At 39.8% G+C, this 26,106-nt stretch overlaps 1 protein-coding gene across 3 annotated transcripts in view; it reads left to right on the forward strand.

The window, feature by feature from the left end:
• Adcy8 (adenylate cyclase 8) overlaps positions 1-26,106 on the forward strand; it is a 218,216-nt gene that overhangs the window by 180,415 nt on the left and 11,695 nt on the right. For all 3 annotated transcript variants that reach the window (XM_021183269.3, XM_021183267.3, XM_021183268.3), the window contains 3 exons: positions 2,483-2,655; positions 13,810-13,888; positions 22,992-23,150. In XM_021183269.3, coding sequence (XP_021038928.1) covers positions 2,483-2,655; positions 13,810-13,888; positions 22,992-23,150 — 411 coding nt within the window. The remainder of the gene's footprint in view (positions 1-2,482; positions 2,656-13,809; positions 13,889-22,991; positions 23,151-26,106) is intronic.

Genomic DNA, 26,106 nt, shown 5'->3' on the forward strand with positions numbered 1-26,106 from the left:
GTCCTTCTACAAGGTCACACTCCTCCTCAGCTTCTTTCAGCCTTCACTAATTCAACTACAGGGGTCAGCTACTTCTGACCATTGGTTGGGTGCAAATATCTGCATCTGACTCTTTCAGCTGCTTGTTCAGCTTTTGGAGTGCGGTCATGCTAGGTCCCTTTTTGTGAGCACTCCATTGCCTCAGTAATAATGTCAGGCCTTGGGACCTCCCCTTGAGCTGGATCCTACTTTGGACCTGTCTCTGGACCTTCTTTTACTCAGGCTCCTCTCCATTTCCATCCCTACAGTTCTTTCAGACAGGAACAATTACGATTTATAATTTAAATCAACACAGCCAGGAATAATCCCGTGTTGTGCTGAAGGCATCAATGAAGACCCCTTGGATCTCTTTTTCTTCCCCATAGCCTGTGTCAAAATGGAGCATCCTGGAAGTTTCTCTGGATAGAGAAAAATGCACAGAATGAACTTTTTTGCATCTGGACTCTTTACACATGGCTGCTTGCACAAAGGCATCGGGGTGACCTATATAGAAATCTTGCCCATGAAAAGACCTTAGCAGGCAGCTGAAGATAGCTTATCCTCCCATTAGTACAAGAATCAGCAATTGAGTTTATTAGTAAAAACACACAAAGTAAGGAAAGCACCAAGCAAAGGCCTTAATGCAGAGACAGTGCCCGACTCTCTTCTGATCCTGCCCCATATGCCAACATACAGAGGGTTGTCCTCAATGAGAAATAATCTAGGACACTGTGTACATTTATGTATGCATATTTGTTTCATAAATGAATTAGTTTCACTTAGGAAAGTCATACAACTTCTTCAATACTCAAATAATTTTAGAAACTCTTAGCTATCTATCTCCCTATCCATATAAAAACTTCCTTACTATGTAATAAAAGAGAGATGAAAATGTCACATGAAAGCTGTAGTATTATCAAACCCCACATTCCCACTAGAATCACACTCATGCAAACTGACCATATCTAGATGACAGAGACACCTCTTTCTAGCTTCAAGATCATGAACAGTTTATTTAGCACTATGGCCAGTGGTTTCTTGAGAGCTGTGAGTCCCATCCTGGACACTTTTGCTGAATGCTTCAAGAAAAAAATATATATAGATTTTGAGGTCAAAGTGGGGCTTTGATGATATGAATTTAACTAATCATAATCTAAACCCAACACCCTGAATATGCCAGGATAGTTCTGTTAAAAATGTAAGCAAGTTGTTTCCTACAGAATGCTGAAAGCTGTCTGTGTAGACAATGGGAGACTGACCCCCTATTCAAGTTCTTAGCTAATTCCAAGTTTGCAATTTGAGAAGTAATGCCCAGGACAGAGTGGGAGATGTCTCTGCAAGGTACAATGTAGGTTAAGGGGATGCTTCTCAGAGGAAAGGACACCTCACATGTGAGGAAGTACATAGCTTACTCACCTGGATGCGATTTGAGCATCCGTCCACTGAGGTGTGAGATATGGGTCTAGAAAGTGAAAGGAAAAATGACTATATGGTAGCCTGTAAGCAGTGCTGTGTGGGAATTTGAGGGCTTAGAGAGCAAAGAAGGGATTTCCAGTGAAGAACGTGGTCAGATGGGTGTTCCAGAAATTCTAGGTAGAGAAAGAATGTAAGTGTGTGTTTAGAGATGCTAAAGCCCAGAAGCAGGCTTAGATGGACGAAAATGGAGGATAGACGACAGGATTGTTCAGTGATAAAGGCACTTGCAGCCAAACCTGATGGTCTGGGCTCAAATTCCATAACCTGGTAGGAGAGCCCTAACTCCAACAAGTGATCATCTGACTTCCATGTATACATTGTAGCACTCATGTACATACACATAAATAAATAATAAATAAATGTGGGGGTATTTAAAACAAAACAAAACAAAACAAAACAAAAACAAAAACAAAAAAAAAAAACTCTTCCCAAGCTGCTTCTGAGATTGAAAGCAAGGAGAGTAGACAGAGAAAGCTAGAGGCGGGGGTGGGGTGGGGGTGGGGGGGTAGTGGTGATCTGTTAAGAGTATAAAGTAGAACCTTAAAACTAAAGAAAACTAAAGATGGCTGACTGTGGGATATAGAAAAGAAGGAGGCATCAAAGACAAGACTGGGGAGCTGGAGAAGTGGCTCAATGGTTAGGAGCCCCAGCTGCTTATCCAGACGACTGGGCTTCTAATCCCAGCCCCCATGTGCAGCTCACAACTGTGTGTAAATCCAATAGGACAGAATCTGACACATATGTAGTATGCATACATGCAGACAGAACAAATAAAATAAAATGATAAAAATGTATTTTTGCAAAGATGAGGCTGGGGGGGGAGGGAATCATGTGAATGATGGAGCTACTCCTAGAGATAAGGAGCAGAGACTCTGGGCAGTAGGAGGGAGGGTTCAGTTTGAATTCCTGAAGACAAGTGGACAGCAGAACCAGGAGAGGGACCTCAGAGGTTCCTGTGAGTCTGACCATCTTTGTTCTCTGTTTGCAGTACTTTGTCTTCACTGGGGTGTTAGCCATGGTCACCTGTGCTGTATTTCTACGGCTTAACTCTGTCCTGAAGCTGGCAGTGCTACTCATCATGATCGCCATCTACGCCCTGCTGACAGAGACCATCTACGCAGGTCTCTTTCTGAGTTATGACAACCTGAACCACAGTGGAGAGTAAGTACCCACTACAGTGCTAATGTGCCCAGCTGTCACGGAAATGAAGGCACTGGGCAAGTAATAGCATTACCAGAAACTGAGGGATTGGCTTTTTATGAACATATTTCAGCTCAAACACTGTCCGGCTTACACATCTAGGGGAAAATCTCTAATTTTCAACATATATGAACTATAGACTAATCATAATAATTATTTAAAACTTAGACTAAGTTGGATGTGGTACCTTAGGTTTCCTCCACACTTAATAATTAATTTCCTTAACATTGGCAGTTCTGAGGCCTGCGGGATCTAGTTTTAATATTTAACTATAGCAATATTGGTAAAAATCAGTCACTGGGGGTTGAGCAATGCTGATTCTTCATTATTATCTCTAAACTTTAGACTAATGCAAGAAGTAATGTATAAGCCAAGATTCCTTTGAGCACAGAGCCTGAGAGCCAGCTTTGATGCTGAAACAGGTCTAGGACAATGAGAGTGAGGAGGGAGGTGATACCAGGGAAGAGGGTGATGGTTGATGACTCAGACAGCATTAGTTGTCAAGAGATTCAGCCCATGCCTTGGAAGGTCCACTCATTGAGCAACCAGAAGTGTCAGCAGAGATGGCGAAAAGTATCTCAGAGTGGCGTAAGGCAGAAGAATGTGTCTTCTGGCTCCTTCATCCTTCTTCCCCACTTTGACCACACTTCAATCTCTGGATATATGTCTAAGGATATCACTTGACCTCTTCAAAACCCAGTGAATCAAACCAGACCTTGTCCAGAAGACTAGTAGTAGGAAGAACCAGACAACAAATACCAGGCTGACTGGGATCAATTGTAGGAAGCATATGTGTCTAGCTAGAATAAATTTCTAATATTCTGAGAGGGTAAAGGCCAAGAAAAATCCAATAAATCTCCCCAAGTGTCTGGTCTGCTTGTCTATGAGTCAGCCCTGAAAGTGAACAATACCTACCAGTCATGTTTATTTCTGTATCAAAGAACAAAGAATATCAAATAGTGTTCAAATTCCCTTATCTGTTACTAATCTCGTCTTTCTCCCAAAAACAATCAACAGTTTTGCTGAATGAAGGGATTTTTGCTGTTATTTTTTTTTCCACTTTCATGCATGTGTGTTCACATGTGGATGAGTGCACATGTGTGTCACACATGATGTGAAGGCCTGAGGTTGGTGTAAGGGATAATCTTCAATAATTCTTTGACCTTATTCACTGAAGCAGAGTCCATCAATAAAACTCACTGACATGGCTGATTTCACTATCCAGCTTACTTATGGGGACCCCTTTCTCCACCTTCTGAGGCTGGAATTACAGCCAGGCTGCTTTGCATCCCAGTGATTATGGGAGCTCCAGTCATCATGTGTGTATGGCTAACGCTTTAACCACTGAGCAGTCTCCTCAGTCCAAAACACTGAATGTATCCATTCCAGCTCTTTAGCATCTGCATCTATGAAATCCAATGTTGTTTTTATACTTGTGTTGGCATTGTCATACTATGTTACCTTTTTAAGATCCACATCAGTTGATGTCTATGGTTTTAGTCCATTTTGCCTGAAATCTGTAAAAAAAAACTCTATAATGTCAATATATCAAAATATAAGTTAACATTTTACCTATTAATAGAAAGTCAGACTCTTCCTAGTTTTGTGTGCATGTGTCTCCGAGACCTTTATAGAAAAACACACTTGCTGGATTGTAGGTTAACTGAATTCACTATTTGAAAACAGTATCATATTGCCAAATTGCTCTCCAACATGATTCTAACAATTTTCCTCTTATAGATAATTGCCCTGTTGCTCTCTTGCCGTTGCTGCTGTTAGACCTTTGAAATTTTGCTGGATTTGTGGATTTGTTCATTTTTGGTGTGTGTCCCATACATGTGTGCATATAAACATGTTTTTGTGTGTGTGTAGTTCAGGTAAATACATACTTGCACACGCACACATGCACACATGTACACATGCTCACATACTGAAGCCCAAGTTGGCATCAGATACTATGCTCAGTCTCAGTCTTGTGTTGAACACGGTCTGGTTAGACAGTTTGACCCTGGGAACGTCTGTCTCTGATTCCCCTGTCTCTTACTCCATAGTGCTGAGATTACAGGTAGTCACTCCTCCACAGCCTTTTTTTTTTTTTTTTTATTAACATTCAACCTCTGGTTCTCATGCCTATGTAGAAGCACTTTACCCACTGAGTGATCTCCCTAGCCTGGAACTGTGCTTCATCTCACTTTTTAAAGTTACAGTTCTCTAGTTGTAAGTAAGTCTATGCATAGTTTCCTTATCTGTCGGCCGTTTGACTTAAAGAGCCAGGTCATACATCACTCTTTGCCAAGTTTCTATGAAACCAATCACATTTTCCCTGCTGAATTTCCAAGAGTTTGCATCATCTTTAGTTGACAAGCAAATTATACCTGCTCGTGTTAGGCAATATAATTCTTATAGATGCTTGTTTTCTAGAATAGCCAAATAGAGCTAATTAACACGCATGGCCTAACTCTTATGTTTATAGTGAAGATACTTAAAAAATGACTTAGCGCTTTGCCAATACACTACACTATAGACAGAATATACAATACACTGTCTCTTATTCCATGGTGTACAATAGACCTTGATTTTCTCTCTGGCCTATCAGAATGTTTTTATCATTTGACCAAAAGTTTTCAATAACCATTCCCAGCTCTGGTAAATGACACTCTACCATCCACTTCTGTAAAGTTCAACAACTTCAGATCATGCTGAGAACTGAGAACATCTAGTTTTCTATGCCTGCATTCATTCATGCAACAGATTCATCTATATTAGAACGAATGACAATTTTTGTTCTTTTTAAAGACCAAATAGCAATCCTGTATATATGTGTATCTTTTTTATCCATTAATATTTTGAAATACCCATGGATTGTTCACTCATGTTCATTATATGATTATTCACAAGATATGACAATTCTTTCTTATTTCTAGACAGTATGTGCTATGCATGGATACCCTGTGTTCTGTGTGGTTTGTCTACTTGATCCTCAGCACTAATGAACCAGCAATGGCTTAAAGCTTTCACCTATACAACTTTATTAGAAAGCTTCTTCCCACCTATAAACCTCAATCAGCCCACCAGTAAAGTACAATATGGAATTTTTGTTTGCATTGCTCAGCAGGGGACTGTCATCACAACATGTAATGGACAGGGCTGAGTGGCCTCTTGGTCAGGGTTTCTTTCATCACTTGCACCTGGCCAGCTTCTTGCTGAACCCTCCAAAAATGTGATGAGAAGAAGTCTGGGACCTCTTCCTTTTATTATAAGCACATTGGGCCTATCTGGTCAAAACCCCCAGTGTTATAACTTCATTTATCTTTAGCAATGTCTCTTTATCCCCTATCTCCACATACTGTTATACTGAAGGTTGTGGTTTTAACCAAGGAAGGGGAGACAGTTTGTTCCATAACATTGCCCCAGGGTTGCTGTAAACTCAAATGTGCTTATCACATAGAACAGTCATTTTTCATCTCACCTCCTTCTAAGGAGAAAGGATTGTTTTATTATTATCATTATTATTAAAAGTGCTTTGAGGAAAAGTTAGTAACTTCTAAGTAAGAATTGTAAAAGCAAATATTATCCCAAATTCGAGGCTGAGAATCAAATCCTTCTCTCAGCTACATCCTCTCTAAGGGTCAGCAATTAATTAGTCTTGTGTTTTCTCATTCTCTGCTACCAATAGAATTAAGTTAGAAATGAAAACCACACCTGGCCTCCATCTCAGCTGAAGTATTCAGGTCAGAAGACACTGCATCCCACTGGCCATCCAAGGCCAATAAGACTTACCTAGTGCTTTATTATAAAATACTTAGTTCATGCTCATTTGGGACATTTTTTTCAGCTTGCTCCTGATTTCTTCCAAGAATGGCAGAGTGATTATAAAACATGGCAACCACAAAGAACCTTGGGTGGGGCCTCCTGGCCACTTCTCCATTGGCATGGTCCTAGTACCTGAGACTATTTTTCTCATCTGCTCATGACAACCTTCTGTCTCTGGAGATAATGCTGGACCCAAAATAGGAGTAGCTTCCTCTTTATCAGTCCCAAGACACTAATATTCCTCAGCACTCTTTCCCAGGAAGCACTGTGGTGAATTGCTTAAGAATATCAGTTTCAGAGTTAAACCACTTGGATTCACATCTCAGCTTTTTCACTCACCACATGTATGAACTTGACTGAGTTCATTGAAAATGATTCCAGCTTCTTCAACCCTTGCTGTCCTCATCAGAGAAGTGAGCATAACACCGGTTCCTTTTCTATAGGAATGTTTTTTTCACATGATCAAACCTGGTAAGCTCTGGCTCAGTGTTGACACTTGTTATTAAACCTGACCTCTCCTTTCCACAGATGTAAGGATTCTAGGAAGTTCTTCATTTTCCTTTCAGGACTTTGGTTCCCTAGCTGGTCCCCTGCCAGAGGGACCATAATGAACCCATCCCAAACCCATCTTGTCAATGCCTATACTTTCTTCAAATCCTTCAATGGTTCCCTGTTACCTTTGAGAAGCTTAAAGTTCATTCATTTGCTGGAGATACCCGAACTCCCCTTCCTCAGACCTGTATTAAATTCTTTAGTTTCACCTCCCGAAAATCTACAGGTTGTATCAGAGGATGAACTTTGGCATTGGGAAATTATATACTGTTCCCCAAAAGACCTTCTACATGTACATCATCCTGTGTTAGTATGTCCATTGTTGGAAGTCCAACCCACAGTTCTTAAGACATAACTCAAAGATAATCTCCTTGGTGACAGCCTTATTGTTCCTCACTTTCTACCCCATCACCACACTAACTTCTTCATGTGGCAGTAATTAATTTCCATGTCTTCCTCTTCCATTACAACAGGAGTTTTAGAGGAAAAGTCATGTCACTAGGATTCACATTCTCATCCTTTAATAGTATCTGGCAATAGGTTTCCAGTTAAGTGTGTGCAGAATAAAATATGCAATGGAAATGAAGGAATACCTAAAAGAAGCATTAGTTCACTTGGAATCACGTAATGATATTACTTCACACATCTAGGTCTAGACTCACCTCCAATGCCTCCAATTGTGTATCACTATTGTCCTTCAATTGTGTGCACCTCATCTTGGAAACACAACTTGGTACTACTTGCAGTACTTCACAGATAATACCACTCCACTTGATCACACTTTAGACCTTGTTTTACTATCCTTTTCTTTGCATCATATATATATATATATATATATATATATATATATATATATATTCTAACTGCTAATCAAAAAATCTATTTATGTATCACTTATCAACTCTTGTTGACATCTTGAAATAGAAGTAAAATATGTGAATCTGCCTAGGCATGATAATAAAGATGAGAAAGCATAGAATTAAGTCTGGCTCTTACTTCTACTCAACAACAGCCAAATTTATAATTCAGGAAATCAGTACTCTCTGATCATCTTTTCCAGTTCTAGCAATAATTACCCACTCTGCTTAGTAATGATGGTACTGGAATAGGGTCTCCCTCCAATGTCCAGTTTGAGTCCCGGAAACAACAGTGATTTTGTCTATCTTATCCTCTCCTTCCAGAAGTACATCAAAGGCATTTATTTTACTCCTTGTAAAATGGTCATGTAAAGGCATTTAAGGGACTTAAATCTCCTAAAATTTACCATATACCTATTGTTGCAAAATAGATGCTTACAAACAGAGCAAGTCTCATCTCTGCTTTTCATTTCTGCATTCATCTGTCCCATGTACAGATGAACACATGCTATGTTTCCTAACTGCCAATTCTCAATTTTGGCAGTTAGAGGCTAACTGTGAGTAAGGAGTTTTTTGAAGTTTTCCAGGCTACAAAGAAGCCATGGATTACAAAATTATCCTTGTAAAGACTACATCACTAGTAATAATCACTGAAGACTTTTCAGACAAAAAAAAAAATCTAGAGTGCTCACAACTGAAAATAAGTTGGAATAGATGAAGTCAAGAAAAACGACACATGAAAAAGTATTTGGAAAGAACCAGGGAAAGTTGGAGCTAGCAAAACTTAGGTGTCTTGTGTCACTGGAGCAGATCCACTCTGACCTAAATTGTGCTCTATATGATGTGTGTTTGCAATTGGAATGCACAGTGCTTTCGTACTCTGCTGTCAGCATCTTAAAAACCTTAGGAAGTTCAGTAAAGCGCTCCCTTCACTTTTATTTTACATCCAACTAACAACAGCAAAAAGAAAGAAAGAAAAAGGGAAGGAAAAGAGGGAGAGGGCTGGGGGAGAGGGAGGAGGGGGAAAGGGAGAAGGAGGAAAGAGAGGGAGAGGGAGAAGGAGGGGGGTAGGGGCAGAGGGAGAGGGTGCTTCTATGAGGGTGCTCCCCCACGCACCCACGCACCCACTCACCCACTCCTACCTGACCCTAGCATTCCCCTACACTGGGGCATCAAGCCTTCACAGGACCAAGTGCCTCCCTTCCCATTGATTCCAGATAAGGCAATCCTCAGCTATATAAGCAGCTGGAGCCATAGGTTCCTTCATGTGTACTCTTTGTTTGGTGGTTTAGTCTCTGAAGTTCTGGGGAGTCTGCTTGGTTGATATTGTTGTTCTTCCTATCAGGTTGCAAACCCCTTCAGCTCTTACTGTTCTTTCCTTGCCTCTTTTGGTTTACTTGTTGCTCATTAAATTCAATGAGGTTGCCCAAATGAGCACCAGTGGAAGGTTATTTCAACAAGTGCAACTTGATAGTGGTTATACCACTGAAGAATATGATTCTTCCTACCCAGAAACCATTAAATTCTATAGCTCTTCCTGGTGGAGCAGAACCTTATGAGCCCATAAGCCTCGAAGTTGGAATGTTGATGGCCCAAGTCTTGGGTAAGCCTTAAGCAGAGAGCCACTGCTGCTATAAATTTGTGGGTGTACCACCTATTTCATGGAGAAAAGACATCTTTTCAGATCCCTTCCCATCCTCTAGTTCTTTCCACTTCCCCTGTTCTTTCTACTTTCTCTTCTATAATGTTCCCCGTGCCTCGGTGGGAGTGATATAGAGGTTTCCATCAAAGCTGAGCTTGGGGTGATTGATCACTTATTCTCAGCACTTTTACCAGTTAGGAGTCTCCGCATTAACCATGGCCAAATAAAACTTGCAAGCTTCTCTAAGGCTGAAAGCAGCAGTCATCTATGGGCACAGGCATAAACATTTGAAAGGCAGCTAGTTACCATGTCCATTTAGCAAAATAATAGAATGTTCCCCCTAAGACTTCCCAGTCTTTGACTATCAATCACGTTTACAGTACCAGGCATGCATTCCTCTTCTGGAATAGACTTAAAATCTTATAAGAAGTGTTTGGTTGCCCCCATAACACTAATGACACTATAACACTCACAGGGCACAACCTGTCTTACCAATGATACTATAGTTCATGTGACTCACAGCTGGGTAAAGAGTTGATGTCTTTTCTTCCCCCAGCTATCTGCATAACATCTTCTGACACTGTGAAAGCTACCTGACATTAGGGAAGCTTTCAGCTCAGTATCCTGTAACCAAAGTCTTCATCAATAGAGGCTTGTCATATGGTGTGAAACTAAGTAATAGCAACAGCCTATATTGCTTTAGGGGACACCCCTCTGACCAACAACTCATATGGAGGTATCCCACATCTGGCACTGCAACTTTTATTTAATAACCTGTGACTTTTGGAAACCACATAATCTACCATATAGAGTATATCCCTTCAAATTTATTTTTAATATTATTTAATTTGCTTATATAATAATGGGAATCCATATGGCTTTTTTAAAAAGACATTCTTACTTTTGTTTAACCTACTGAAACCCCTAATCTCTGCCATTTATCCACCCATATCCCCTCTTAAATCTTTCTCCTACCCATATTCTCCCCTTCACTTTCCTACCCCAGGAGTGCTACTATCATCTCCAGGAAAGCCCTTCAACAACAATGCCCCTTGCTAGCTTCCTGATCTCAATGGGCACTCCAAATTAAACAAAGAAATCTAAAACTTCAAGACTATTCTTCTCATATGAGCCCTAACATGAAGTGTTTGTCTTCTGACTCTGCGTTACATCCCTAAGAATATCTTCCAGTTTCATCCACTTTCCTACAGATTTCATTTTTATTTAGTGCTGAACAAAATTCCATTATGGGTATGTACCACATTTTTATTATTGACCTATCAGTTGATGGACAGCTAGGCTGATTCCACTTTCCATCTAATGTAAGCAGGGCATCTATGAGCATGGATGTGCAGGAACCTCTGTGGTCAGTTAATATTATCTGAATTGACATGAGAGAGCAGGATGTACAGGTAAAGTTTGCTTCAGATGTAATACAAGCTTTCACCAGTATAGCCTCATTACACCAGTGATATAGCACCATAATAAAAGTAAATTTAAATGGGAAGGCTTATTAATAGTTTGTGGAGGAAAACAGAAATTAATAAATAAAAATTTGGAGGGGAAGCGTCATATTGAAAACTCAGAGCTTTGCACCTAAAATCTAAGTTCTGATACTGACAATGAGAAAAGTAAATATATGACCTTGACCCATTGACCTTTTCCCTCTGGGCTTTAGTCTCATATAAAATAAAAGCCTTGGAAAAGTGTATTATATTATACATGCAATGCATAATACAGAATAAAATGGATTTGAAAAGTTAATTGTAATATAGCTAATTATATAAACCTATTATAATTCTCTATATCAAGGACAGAAGTATCTTAGAAAACAATATGAACATTATAGCCTTAAATTTATGAATACATTTTTGCAAAGAGAATATATAAATGACATTTAAAATGGATTCCAAAATAATTGTAGTTTTCTCTGAATGGTTAGCTCTCGATTTACTACAGCTAGCATAAATGCTTCATTAGTGAGTCATACTCACATTAAATATTAAGTTTTATAATGTATCAGATGAAAGTATCTCTAAAGATTATAGTGGTCCTGTGGATTTCATTACTCTACATGTGTTTTCAATTAACAATGTCCCTTTCCCATGGAGATGGTAGCATTACTTCAGCTATTTTATTAATGCAAATCAATATCTCAAAATTTCCTTCAAATTAAGTCTGTGAAACCCAGTATTAGACAAAGCTCAATAATATGAAATACATCTCAGCCATTTGACTCTCTGTATGTTTTTCTAAAAATCATGGGAGGTACAAGTTCTGAATTCAAAAGATAATCATTTTGGGCTTTTTAATCAATATGATTGGGTTGCTATTCATATACTTTGGTCTCTACACAAGTTTTGTTTTCATGTGGCATATAGCTAAACATTCAGAAATTGTTCATAATTTTCCTTCATTTTTTTTCTTCTGAGTCTAGTCTAGCTGAGCCTCTATTTTTAGTCCATCACTGTTTTCAAAAATGATTCAAGAAGCCTCCATGTTGTCTCTTGAAAAAATGTGTTTCAAATGATAATTTTCTTGGCTTAAAATCAGTCTTGTACATCACAAAGAAGAGGATATCTGAAGCGCCAGGCAGTGCAGGAGTCTGGAACAGATTGACAGAATCCAGGGGAGGCTCTAAACATAGGACATCTCTTATGCAAATGAAGTGATGTGAGCAAATGATTCTTGAAAGCAGCACACCAATAGACAAGATTTGTGTCAGAGGCTTCACAGAGTAGTGAGAGGAAGGTACAGGCGAGGAACCATGCCAAGTACCTCACCACCATTGCTCATTTCCTCCTCACAGTTAAGAGGGTAAAACATTGTGATGTCATTCTTCATGTATGAATGAACTGAGGCTCAGAGAAATCAAGTAGCTTTTTTGAGGTCAAAGAACTGTTCAAAATCAGAGCTGCACTAGGAATCTGGATCATCAAAAAAATTCATGTCTTTTAACATTTTTCTCAGCAGCCGATAAACATCAAAGTGGGAGGAAGGAAGGAAGGAAGGAAGGAAGGAAGGAAGGAAGGAAGGAAGGAAGGAAGGAAGGAAGGAAAGAAGGAGGGAGGGAGGGAGGGAGGGAGGGAAGGAAGGAAGGAAGGAAGGAAGGAAGGAAGGAAGGAAGGAAGGAAGGAAGGAAGGAAGGAAAGAAGGAAGGAATCAAGGAAGGAATCAAGGAAGGAATCAGGAAGGAATCAAGGAAGGATCTGTACCTCAATACATGAGTTATAGCCCAACCCTCCCCACTATCTTGTTGGACAGTTCTAACAAATTCAAGCAGTCTCTCTTACTGAGTATTCATATGTCCTCAAAGGTGACATTTGATATTTGCTTATTAACCTGAGATTAGAGATATGTAAATGCAAAGCTAAGTAATATGTTCTTAAATCTGCAGCCTGGGCTTCTTAAGTATTTCCTGAACAGCCTGACTCAGTTCATTACTCTCTTTTCAAACAGTGTCAGAGCAACAAGGATATATCTACCCTAATTAGAAAATTGTCTATATATTTGATTTTTGCCTCAAATGAATTATTTCAAGACTAAGGGCAAGGTGTCTTCTTCATTTCTGTATCCCAGCAGATGTTAGGATATAGTAGATGCTCAGTCATGATGTGCTTCTTTGGGACTATAGCTAAGAAACAACAAATCTTCTGTTACTATCTTGGCATAAAAAGACCAGAACCTCCATTAAAGGATTTCGAAAATGGGAGCCAGGAGACCCTACTCATAAAACTGACATGAAGATGAAATTCATTGATAGAGTAATTGAAAGTATCCAACTCATAGACAAATATCATAATCTGAGTGTGAAGGCAGTTGGAATAAAACCATCACATGGTACGCATTGAACACTGGCTCGTTAAGTAGGTCAATGACTTTTAAAAAGAATGACTGAAGGATATTCTGATGAGAAACTATCCAAACTCTTTGAAATGCAGAAAAAAAAATCACTATACAAGTACAAACTTTATTGTTAATATTGATGTAATCATATTGTCTGGATACTAAACCTTAGATTTTCTTTTACCAGCTATGCCCTATGTGGTCTCATAGGTTCTGTGGCATCTTCTTGTATGAATGATACCAAAACCTTTAAAGCAGGTTATATTGTAGTCTTTGGAAAATATTCATTTCTTCACATCACGCTCCATTTTGAACCTGTTTTTTCATCCTTACCCTTCAAATCCCTTGTTTGGGGTTGGTTGGTTGTTGGTCACCAGTGGCACTCTTCTGTTGTTTTTCCCACAGAGATTTCCTGGGTACCAAGGAAGCATCACTGCTGCTGATGGCCATGTTCCTTCTTGCTGTGTTCTACCATGGACAACAGGTAATGCCATATTTTTCTTTAGTTATGCACAGTTAACCTGGCATTTCCTGTTGCCATAAAACTGCCCTGCTAAGCTTCACTGTTCCTTGAAGTAAATGAACCTTAAGGGTCTTTATAAACTGATTCCTAATAAAAAACTGCCTTCGTGAAAAAGCCAAGCTGGAGAGGATGACCTGAGAAACTTTGTTTCCAATGACCGCTGAGTCCCTCTATTTCAAAAACATCATTATCCTAATTAAAAAAAAAAGCTTTTAATTTCTGGCTGAGGCAAGCTGGTGTCTTTCCTAATTCCATGGCGTAAATATGAATTTTACAAGAGAAGGTGTGTGTTGCTGCAGGAGAGCACTCGTATTTGAGGGTCAGCTGAGTCATAGTTCAAGCTCAGCCCTACTCAGGCTTATCTCCCTAAGGCTCAGTCTTCTCAGCTCTAGAATAAAAAATTGATGTATAAATCGATTGTTTTGAGGGAAAATTGATGTTATTTTCCACAGCCTTTTACTCCATCTTGTGAGGGAACAAGCAAATACATATTAGTCACTTTTATCAAAATTATAACCAGGTATCTAACAAGAAGCTAATTCAGGAAGGAAAGATATGCCTTGACTCATAGTTTAAGAAGGAACTCGGATGCACCACAAGAGAGGTGTGACACCTGGTCACGTATTGCTCCAATCTGGAAGCAGATAGTGAATAAGAAGTGGTATCAGGATATCAAAATTCAATATCTGCCCCCATTGACCTGCTTCATCCAGCAAGAATCCATCCACCTTGGTCGCCATCTGGAACTCAGTGTTCAGATGCATGAACCTGTGATGCACAATCCACATTCAAACCACAACAGCACAGGAAGAACTACATCAGTGATTTGTTGTGCATGAACAACCTGCCTTCCATGTTGATGCTAATCATTCTGAGCCCCTATTATTTATTAGGATCTAGAATATACAACGCCATTCCTGCATGTCTTAGAAGAGGGTAGACCATAAACCATGCAAAGGTGTTATATGTAGAAGATGCTTCCCCGGGGCTGTGAATCAGGCAAAGGTGTTCCCTGTACACTTACCCTGGATCTACATAAGAGTAGATTATTCTTCCTGGGAGCACTATCGTAGGCTTCATGCAACAGACCATGACTGGTATGCTCTTCCCAGGCAAGGCTATTTCTCTGGCTTCCAGCATTCTTTAGCTGTCTGTAGTTTTAGACTTGAGGCCTCATGGACTTCCCTGTCCACTTTAACAGCTCTACTATGAGGAAGGAGAGAAAGAGAAGGAAATGACATATTATAATCTCAAAAATAAAAGACATAATAAAAATAAGAAAGCATATATATATATATATATATATATATATATATATATATATATATATAGGACTTTGTTAGGGATACTGCAGCCCATGAACATAATTGCTTGGAGAGCTTTTCACTCCCCTATAGAAACCAGGTGCTGCCAGACTTGCTGCTATGGCCTGAATCCTGGTCCATCTTTCACTTCAAACAAGTAAGAATAAAAAGAAAACAAATCAACACCATTGCATACACTAGTAAGATTTTGCTGAAAGGACCCTGATATAGCTGTCTCTTGTGAGACTATGACAGGGCCTAGCAAACACAGAAGTGGATGCTCACAGTCAACTATTGGATGGATCACAGGGCCCCCAATGGAGGAGCTAGAGACAGTACCCAAGGAGCTAAAGGTATCTGCAACCCTATAGGTGGAACAACAATATGAACTAACCAGTACCCCCAGAGCTCGTGTCTCTAGCTGCATATATATCAGAAGATGGCCTAGTTGGCCATCAGTGGGAAGAGAGGCCCATTGGTCATGCAAACTTTATATGCCCCAGTACAGGGGAACGCCAGGGCCAAGAAGTGGGAGTGGGTGGGTAGGGGAGTCGGGGGGAGGGTATGGGGGACTTTTGGGGTAGCACTGGAAATGTAAATGAAGAAAATACCTAATTTAAAAAAAAAGAAGTGTCAGAGTAGAAATAGAGGCATGGCTCTAGAAATCACCATGGAAACAGGGGGTGAAACCCTTAAGAAACCAGGGATAAAGCAATTAAAAGGTGCCAAGAATTCAGAGATATATGCATGAAGTTATTTGTAAAAAGTTGGGGATGGGGAGGGTGTAAACTTGGGCAAGGAAGGAATGAGTAGTGTAAACTCTTAGTAAGCAAAGGGAGTAGGGATTTAACTGCTCAGCTCCTGCTGGACATTTCACCCTCCTTACTTAATCCTAGTCAACGACCTGGGCTGGGAGTTTTGTTCTTCCCATTTTACAGATGCAGTCAGCCAAGCAACAGAGCTGAACAGTAGACCTAGAATTCATATCCAGTCTCTCACCAAAGCTCACCTTCCTCCTTCACCAACGTGAAGCAGGGCAAAGGCCTTTTTGCCATACCTATTGTGACGATGGGCACTCACCCCAGTGTAATTTTGATGCATTTTTTTTATGTCTCCACTGAACGTATGACAAAGCAGTAAGGTAAAGGTTAAAGGACCAACCATTTCCAGAATTCCTCTGGCTGTCTCTGAGCACAGGTGTCCTGTCCTCTAGGTTTACATGGCTTCCACGGATAGAGAATTTCTTAGTCTGGAATACAAATTATAACAAATCGTTACCTATTCCCTTTTGAGGACTGTCAAGACAGAACCAACAGAGTCTATCCTACAGGAAGTTTATGTGTGCACTCTATCTTGAGGTGTTAAACTGAGTTGTAAGAAATCCCCTACACACAGATGAGAGAAAAACACTCAGAGACCCCATGAATTGCCATATTCCCTGTCTGGGCCTCCTGTCTTAGTAGATGCCTTCTAACCTACTGAATACTCTGCATTTCTCCTGGGAGAGCAGAAAGTCTAACGGTATTAAAATAACAGGTAAGGCAAGAGTATGAAAGTGCTTCCTTTTTACCTGGTAGTTTGTGACATTTGATATTTTTCATCTTATTTCTAATGATCTTTAAACTCACATAAGTGTGCCATAACCATAGCTTCTGTATAAGTACAGATACAGATGCAGGTATAGGTATAGACTGCTATTCAAATCTTGACTCCACCAGTAAAGATATATGACCTTCTCTAATTTACTTGAAAATCAATATGGCAATAACAGGTTCTGTTTCGTAGAGATGTTATAGTTTTATTTGGGGTGTAGGGGCAATATGTTTATCTCCGTGGTTTAATTTTATTAGCTGCTTGAAAATAAACCTTTGGCACAGACAGAGAAGTCATTGCTGTCCATCTGGTTCCAAGACACAAGCAGAGTCGCAAGTCCTCTGAGACCACAAAGCCAAGAAAGAAAGCCAGAATGAAATGGGAACACAAATGTTCCGTAGTTTCTGGTTCCAGTCTGTCTCTGCAGCATGCCCTGCCTCCCATTATAGACAACTTTCTGCAGTATTGCATCATTTGGTATCTATCTATAGCATCCAGTGGGGTCCTGTTCATCTTAGTTACAGGCTGCCTACTCCTGGGCTTACCCCCTGCTTCCCTTTGTGATTCAGAGGCCCTCTACTTTTAATAAAGACTGAAAATGCTCAATGATGCTTGGTGTACACCAGTGACCTGGGGGTGGGGGTGGGGTTGAACATGTAATTAGACATCTCCAGAATAGCAGAGACAGTTATGCAACCAAATTGTTGGGAAATTTCATTTTGCACAAATGTGGAAATGATATGCCAGACATTTCCCCCTCCTCTGACTGAAGCAGGTGAATGTTCAGATTATTGGACAGGCAGAATGAGTAATGCATCCTATATTATGCCTGATTCACTGGCAGCCCTGGGAGTTTGAGCTTTGCCTTTTATTGCCACTACAATTGTGCATAAAGACAGAGATTAATGAGGTAATGTTTCTACTAACCTACTTCTGAGTCTGGTTCCAGAGACTATCTAGAACCCAGTGTTCTTCCATGAGTCTCAGCAATGTCACTCAGACAGTAAGTAGTCTTGATACATTCAGATTCCTAGAGCTTTCAGGTTTTTAATCCATAAGAAGAAATTTATGATAGAGAAAAGCTGGATGAACCTCCTCTCCGCCCCCCCCACCCCAACACCACACATACCATATGTGAGCTAGGTGCCACAGATTAGAATTATGAGCTGACTTCAGTCTTTGACGCCTTCACAGACTGTCTTCACCTCATACTTACCCTCTCATCTGTTAAATTGTTACACTATTGAATGAGGTTGAATGCACATGATGTTCTTAGAACAAACAGTACCATCAATATTAGCTGTCATGTGACCAGCCTGGCACAAAGACAAAAACTTTGTGTACAGCCAGGTTTGATGAAAATCAAGGACACACAATCGACTTCAATTGATCCTTTGGAGGAAATGCTAAAGATTCTTCACCTTTAATATTCCATTCCTATGCCTTACGTATACTCTGTTTTCCATCCATGTCTCTATTAACCAGCGATACTGAGCTGATGTCTTCCCTTTTGGTACTTCCAGCCACCACTCAGTGAAGAGTAAATAAAAAAGGAGGCTGTGTTAAACCCATTTCTGGAATAAAACATGTACTAGAGGCAATAGGTCTTCTGTAAGTCAAGGGAGATTATTAACCTATGAAGTATGTATACCACCTGCTTGCATGATCCCTGCTATGCTTGAAGTCTGGGCTGTAGTAGACTGGCAAGTTTCTGTATGGGCCTGCCTGACACACCTGCCTACTACCATCAGACTGGAAACTAAGCTGGTTTGGTCTAAGAACGAAAATCTTGGCTTAGGTCCAGCCCTCTAGATTTCCTCCTCATGTTCTTGATTCAAATCCAGTTTAATGAAAACTCTTCAACAGAAAGCTAAAGAAATTATTCTATACTTCAGCCTACTATGCATTTTTTAAGAGGTGGGGGTTGTGTTTAGAAATAGTGATAAGAAAATCCTGTTATTTTGACAAGTCAAAACCTGATGCTCGAGACAGGTGGATTTCTGAGTTCGAGGCCAGCCTGGTCTACAAAGTGAGTTCCAGGACAGCCAGGGCTATACAGAGAAACCCTGTCTCAAAAAAAAACCAAACAACAACAACAAAAAAAAACAAAAAACAAAAAACACTTGATGCTCTTGAGTCTGAAAGAGAAAAAATTTAAAGGTTTCATCTGATCATATCCACACATGCCTTACAAGATAGAAATGCATTATGAATCTACATTTTACATGTGTCAGGATGCTTTCACATGCACCATGTTTACAGATCTATATAATAAAGTCATGTGTTATTTCATATCTCCTAAACCAGATATATAATAGCAGCTATCCTACTTGTTAGGAGGAACTCCTGTGAGCTGAATGACATTCAAGATGGCTCAGAGATTTGGAGGAGCAGTCAGGATCAGCAATGTTTTCTATACCCTGCTGACTACACAGAGATTTGCTTTATTGTATAGAAAAGTCAAATATACACTTATGGCGACCTACCAACCAACCCATGTCCAGCCTGTTTTAGCTGGCTCTGGCTCCTCAGATACACTGCCCACTGTCAATTCCCTTTGGTTATCTTGAAACTAGTTCGACACATCCTATCATTGAATCTAGAAATATATATATATATATATATATATATATATATATGTATATATATCTTCTACCTTAATCACAAAGCCATTAACATATTTTTTAAAAGAAAACAGACATTGACTGATTCTGTCAAACTATGAGGTAGTGTTTCCATTTATTTATCTGATAGTTATTTTTTCAAGTTTGCTTATTTGAATTGAGATCCAAAGTCTGTGTTTTGCCATTTCATGATGTGTCTCTGAAGACATTTTTAAATCTTTGTGATCTCCCACCATCTGCTTTTTTCTTAAAGTGTTTTGTGAGAGCCACCAGACTTTTATAATGTCTCTCTGTCTACTCATCCTCTAAGAGTATTGAACATATGTCTCAGCTCTTTGGGAGTTTTTTATTGATTGTTCCATGTAGAAGCTTTGTGAGATCCAGTTTCAAAGTTTCATGAAATATTTAATTGGCTTCTTTAGAAATTACATTTAAGAGGTATGGCATATCTTCTCATCTCTGTTTTGGTGTTGTTAGCAGCTGATCATTTATTTTATAGTGTGACATGCTGGCTTTATCAGCAGCCCATAATTGATCAGCTGGAATACACTATAAAAAAGAACTGTCTCCTCATCAATTGTATGTCACCTACAAGTGTAGCTCATAAAGCAAATTAGTGTTAAGACTCTTCCCTTAAAATCTTCCCCCTGTGGTTTGCCAGTGGGGTTCATTCCACAGCGTCTTTGCAAGGTAATGACTGAGTTTGGCTCCTTACATCACTATCATTTTATGCAGTTTTGCTTGTTTCCATCCATGATGTTTTTAGTCTTACAGAATCTCAATTTGTCATATCTCTGACCACTACAATTCTATTTAAACTGGTTTTAAGTCCTGCTGACTTAGCACACTAGTATCTGATAGACTTGTTTATGGTCTGAAAATATATTTAAAGGTTATGAATTCTCTGTCCTAAAATTCATCTGTTCCCGGCAAGTGTAGGTATTATGTTTATGGGAACTCGTGTTTTCAATAACTTAGGAACTCTAACCTATAAGTTAGAAGTACATATTTGCAGTAGATATTCATTCTTTCTAGGCCTTAAGAGTAGGGACATAAAATTAATTACTTAATTAAAAGGAGTTGGGAGCTAGAAACATAGAATCTGATTTCACAGTGATACTTCTATTTTTTAAATTGAAAACCATAAGATTTGCTTTGCTTTGCTTTGCTTTGCTTTGCTTTGCTTTGCTTTGCTTTGCTTTGCTTTGCTTTGCTTTGCTTTGCTTTGCTTTGCTTTGCTTTGCTTTGCTTTGCTTTGCTTTGCTTTGCTTTGCTTTGCTTTGCTTTGCTTTGCTTTGCTTGGACAGTCTCTCATGTAGCCCAAGCTGACATCCCACTCACTGTACCCCAGATGGATTTGAACTCTTGATCCTCCTGGACTTGTCTGTCCAGTGGTGGGGTTACAGGTCTATGCCACTAAGCCTGGAATGACCATAGACATTTATACCCTCACCAGTCTTGGGGCTGTTGATACCTTTTCTCCTCCCCAAATTCTATTTTCAATGACAAAATCACAATTGCCCATTTGCTTCATCATGAAATTCACATGTAATAGTCTAGATTAATAGTGCAAATATTACCACCTACAATATGTTGATCAAAGGAGGTTGTGAGTGTGTGGGTGAAGGTGTGTAAAATGTTCTCCTTCATAACTGGTCTTATGTCCTCAGGTAATTGACATATGATATGACAGTATATATTTTTCTTCCCTTGGAAACGAAGCCATCAGCAAATAAAGAAAAATACTCATTTCTTTCTCCAGCTGCACTATGTTCCACTGTGTATATTGCCACAGTTTGGTCACCCAACTGAATGAACACTTGGATCATTTCCAGCTTTTACTATTACAAATCCAGGTGAATGGATGACCTTGTGCCTCCACTGAGACTTGAAAATAAAACACAGAAACTAGCTAAATGTTTTAAGTCTTTGAATTTGGAGCATCCAACCATGTATCAAACAGTTCAGTCTGTGGTTCCTGCTCATTGCTAAAGACCTTGAAATAACAATACCCCCAAAGCTAAGATAAAGATGCCTTGTGAGTCGCCCATGAAGAGAAGCTGCCCATCTCCAGTAAGCAGCAAAGTCAGGATGAGAGGAAATTAATGTGTAAATTCAGGCCTCCTAAGTAATTTTTCCTTCATTCTCTCTTTTTTGTTGTTTTTTGTTTGTTTGTTTGTTTGTTTGTTTGTTTTTTCGAGACAGGGTTTCTTTGTATAGCCCGGGCTATCCTAGAACTCACTTTGTAGACCAGGCTGGCCTCGAACTCAGAAATCTGCCTGCCTCTGCCTCCCGAGTGCTGGGAGTAAAGGCATGCACCACCACGCCTGGCTCCTTCGTTCTCTTGTGGTCACCACTATTCTTCACCTTATTTGGAAATAAGGAAACTGAGATTAAGCCACTGTTAGTCCATGCAACAGTATGTAATTATGACCATGTCGCCAAGCTTTGGCTGTCTAACATGAAGCCCATGATCTTTCTAGTATTCCACTATCCATTTATACCTTATTACCTTGGTCAGGGAGAGAGCATGGACTCCTGAGTTGACTTTGAGACTTAAGGATAAATCTTGGCTTCACTCCTAAGTTGGATGTAACCATCATGGTCAAGTGACTTAACAATGTTTGTTTGATTTTGTCTGTGAAATAATGACTGGATGTATAGTCTTCTGATTAGACCTCCTCTCTGGATTAAAGGACATAGTATTTGCATATTGCATAAAATAGGGCAAGAACACAATGACTGCCACCTGGATGACATGTATTTTTAACATACTCATGTGTTGGGGTAACAAATGTGCTGATAAGCTTCTGCCCTGTGATAACTATATCCCTTTGTGGCATCTCAAAGTTCAAGCTTCATTCACAATATGCCTTAACCTTGGTGGCTTACACACATAAATTTATTCAGTCATTATTCTGGAGGGTAGAAAATTTCATATTGAGAACTGAAAGTGTTTGGTTGCTGATGAGGGTATCATTCTAGCTTGCAGTGAACCATCTTGCCGCCCTTCAGATGACCTTTAATCAAGGTGTCAGCATAAGAATAGGAAAGCAAAGCTGTTCCTATCTCCTCAAGTAAGGCCAGGAATCTCATTGTAGGTGCTTCACCTTTGAGGTCTCATTGAACCTCAACTTCCTTCCAAAGATCCACTTGCCAAAGACTCGCCATTGCTAACTAGGGTTTCAAGATATGAATGTCTTGGGGTAGGGTAGACATTAAGTCCATGACAGAAAGAATGTAATATGAGGCAAATGGAAAACTTCCTGGACTCATGCCATATATAGTCTATAGAGGACAATGGGATTGTCAGATCATCGTACACAAGAGAAGATGATCTACATGTAGATAGCACCTGGGAGAACAGGTGTGCATCCCTGCAAGCTCTTGCTATTCCCAGATAGCTTGGCTTCAGGCCTGTGTCTTCAGATGAGACAATCTAGCTTGATTTAACCTGCAAAACTCCCAGGGAAACCTTTCCCACCACCTTCCAGACATCCATACCTGAACCTGCTGCTTTTCTTTGGCTCCTGTCAATTATAGCTGGAGTACACAGCCCGCCTGGATTTCCTGTGGCGCGTACAGGCCAAAGAGGAGATCAACGAGATGAAGGAACTGAGGGAACACAACGAGAACATGCTGCGCAATATCTTACCCAGCCACGTGGCCCGCCACTTCCTGGAGAAAGACAGAGACAATGAGGTGAGGTCAGGTCAGACTAGTCAGTGGAGAACGGGATGGTATACAGCTGCTCACACTGATCCTGAGCTCTAGGAAAATTCTATTACACTCAAGGGAGGTGTAAGAAAAACAACCATGCCTACCACATGGTGCCTGTCAATCCAACATATTTGATGCTATAAAATTTACACACTGTTTACCCTAATATCCAGTCCTTCATTTGTTAGATGGATATAAAATTCTTATTAAAGATTGGTTTTGAATTTTAAAGTGTTATATATGTATATGCATATATTAAATATATACAAATATGTATTATAGCATATGGTATATCATGATGTCATTGGAGAAATAGAAAGAGCTCCAACAATTCTAAGTATATCTACATAATTGAAAAGTGGCCTCAAATGACAAGATGTTTATGCCTTACTATAGTAGACAAAAGGTGAAAACAGCTCAGTTATTCATGTATAGATACATGGATTGATATCATACATTCAGACACATGTACACACACACACACACACACACACACACACACACCCTCATGCACAGACTCAGAAAATGTTATTCATCTATAAGAAATGATGTCCTGGAACACAATACAGTATTGCCTTATGCTAAGTGAAATATGTCAATCACCAGTACTAATATTGTGCATAATTACATTTACATAAGTTACATGTAGATGTCAATACATAGAGAAAGGGCAGAAATATGGTTGACAGGGATTGAAGGAGAGTGGAGTGTGGAGTTACTGTTGCTCAGGTTTGCAAGCTGAGGAATATTCTGTGGTCACAATGAAACTTACACTACAAAGTGAATATACTTAATAACACTGAGTTAATAAATACAGGGTGAAGATGATTAAGTTTCATTCACCACAATTTAAAGTAATAGTTTTTATATATACATGATGTATATGCATATATATATATATATGAATAGATATTCACACAAATATATACACATATTTGTGTGAATATACATATGAAATGCATATGTGTTATGGGAGTAGGTGTGTAAGTGTGGGTGTGTTTATGTGGGGAGGTGTAGTGAGAATTTTGGATTTTTTGAAAAGCAATTTCACTTTAATCCCAGGTGTGGATTATGTGGCTGCTTCAGATTGTCCACAACAGATGACTATGATTTGCCTCATGCTCTAGCAGGAGCATGATTTTGCCAGCAGCGGAGAGTTGCTGCAATTTTGTGACACATGGAATTTAGGGAACTTTTGAAAGGTTATATAATGCTAGGCCCTAGAGGCGGGGTTGTTAGTGGTGGGTTGTTGGTTGGTTGGCTGTGGTTTATTAAGTATTTGCATGCAAAGAAGAAACAAGAAGAAGAAATTAGATATCCTACTGGCAAAGATCAGACTTACCCCAAGGAACTCAATGCTCCTAATTAGCAGGAAGTAGCATTGCCTCCTTTCCCCTCTATTATTTTTGTTCTCCTATTTAGTGTTAGGAAGTTGAAAGGGTGGGAGAAGGGTAGAAGAAAGAAGAACCCACAAAGTAGTCAAAGTCCAGCTACAGGGAGGCCCATATATTCTTGGCACAGTGCCTCACATGTAGTAGGTGCTCATCAACTGTTCTTTTGTATTATAACTTGCTGATGGTCCACTTAGGGAATTTCAACTACAATTGTCAAATCAAGGTGCTAGGAGGCTCATGCCCTCTCTATGGTCCTTCCAGGACCTGGTGGCCCCCAAATCTTCCTTTGAATGTGGCAACACCATTCTGATCTGTGCCTGCATCTTCCATACCCTCCTTTGTAATGACATCAGCCTCTTTCCTCTAAGGACACCAACCATCAGATCTAGGATGTACTCTAATCCAGGATGATCTCATCTTTAGTTAGTTACAGCTACAAAACTATCACTTCCAAATAAGATCTGCTGCTCCAAATGGACACAAATTTGGTGAGAACGCCATTCGCTCACTGCAAAGATCAAAGTATATTATTAAATAACCTGGGCAGGAACCTGTCAGTCAGGCCTTTGGGGCTATGATAAGGCTTTGGGACACTTTTAAGTGAAACAGGAGCTTGGGAACATTCCACACGTAACAATCAATAAACTGCATAGATTAGAACATAGAGGTACAAAGCTAATCATAGATCCTAAAACAGCTCAGGGAAGACCCTGGTGGGAGGCCTAGGAGATGATGGAGACAGAGAGAAGATGAGTTCCATTGATGGGAGGTAGAAGTGGCAGTGCTGCTGTGAGAAATGAAACCATTGAAACTATCGAGCACACCCTTTAACCTCTGAGGAAAAGTTTCTCAAGAGCAAACTTAATGCTGTTTCAAATGCCAGACGCTTGGTATGTGACAGAGCTTTATCTTGCTCTGTAAGACTTTCAGGCAGACCTAAAGCCATGAACAGACCCCCCTCAGGGGTCATCCTTGGACTCAGCCTCAGGAAGAGGCCTCACAAGAATGAAATAATCTGGCTGCTTCATTTTCACAAGATGGTGAGCTAAAGAATACAAATCATACAGCCTTCGTCACCACTGATCCCCATACCTGATCCCTGATCCCTTGAAGAAACAACTGAAACAAGACCTGCTGGCCCTTGTAAAAGAGATACAAAGACAATGTGCCCTGTCTTAGAGGGCTGGATTGGGACTACCTTTTCCTTACAAAGTTTGCAGTCAGTTTGACAGAGGCTAATGAGACTTAGTTAGATCAGGCTAGCTCTTAGAAAAGCTTTAAACAGCTGGTTGAGATGAAAAACACTGGTTATTAATTTGATGGCTTGTTTTTATTCGTGGGTATGATGCCTTTAAGAAGAGAATGGAGTCTCTAATTACCCCAACCATGCCCTATCATTCATATTTCCTCTAAGACCCCCCAATGATGTTAAATTTGTGACCTTGCCTTGGGACCTTAGATAACAAACCGAGGTAATCCCATCCAAGCCACTAAAGGGGAAAAAAAAAAAAAAAACACAGCAAAAGATGAGGCAGGATTTGAAT

Source organism: Mus caroli, unplaced genomic scaffold (genome assembly GCF_978045245.1).
Source record: "Mus caroli unplaced genomic scaffold, Mus_caroli_1 scaffold_16, whole genome shotgun sequence".
Classification (NCBI taxonomy): Eukaryota; Metazoa; Chordata; class Mammalia; order Rodentia; family Muridae; genus Mus; species Mus caroli.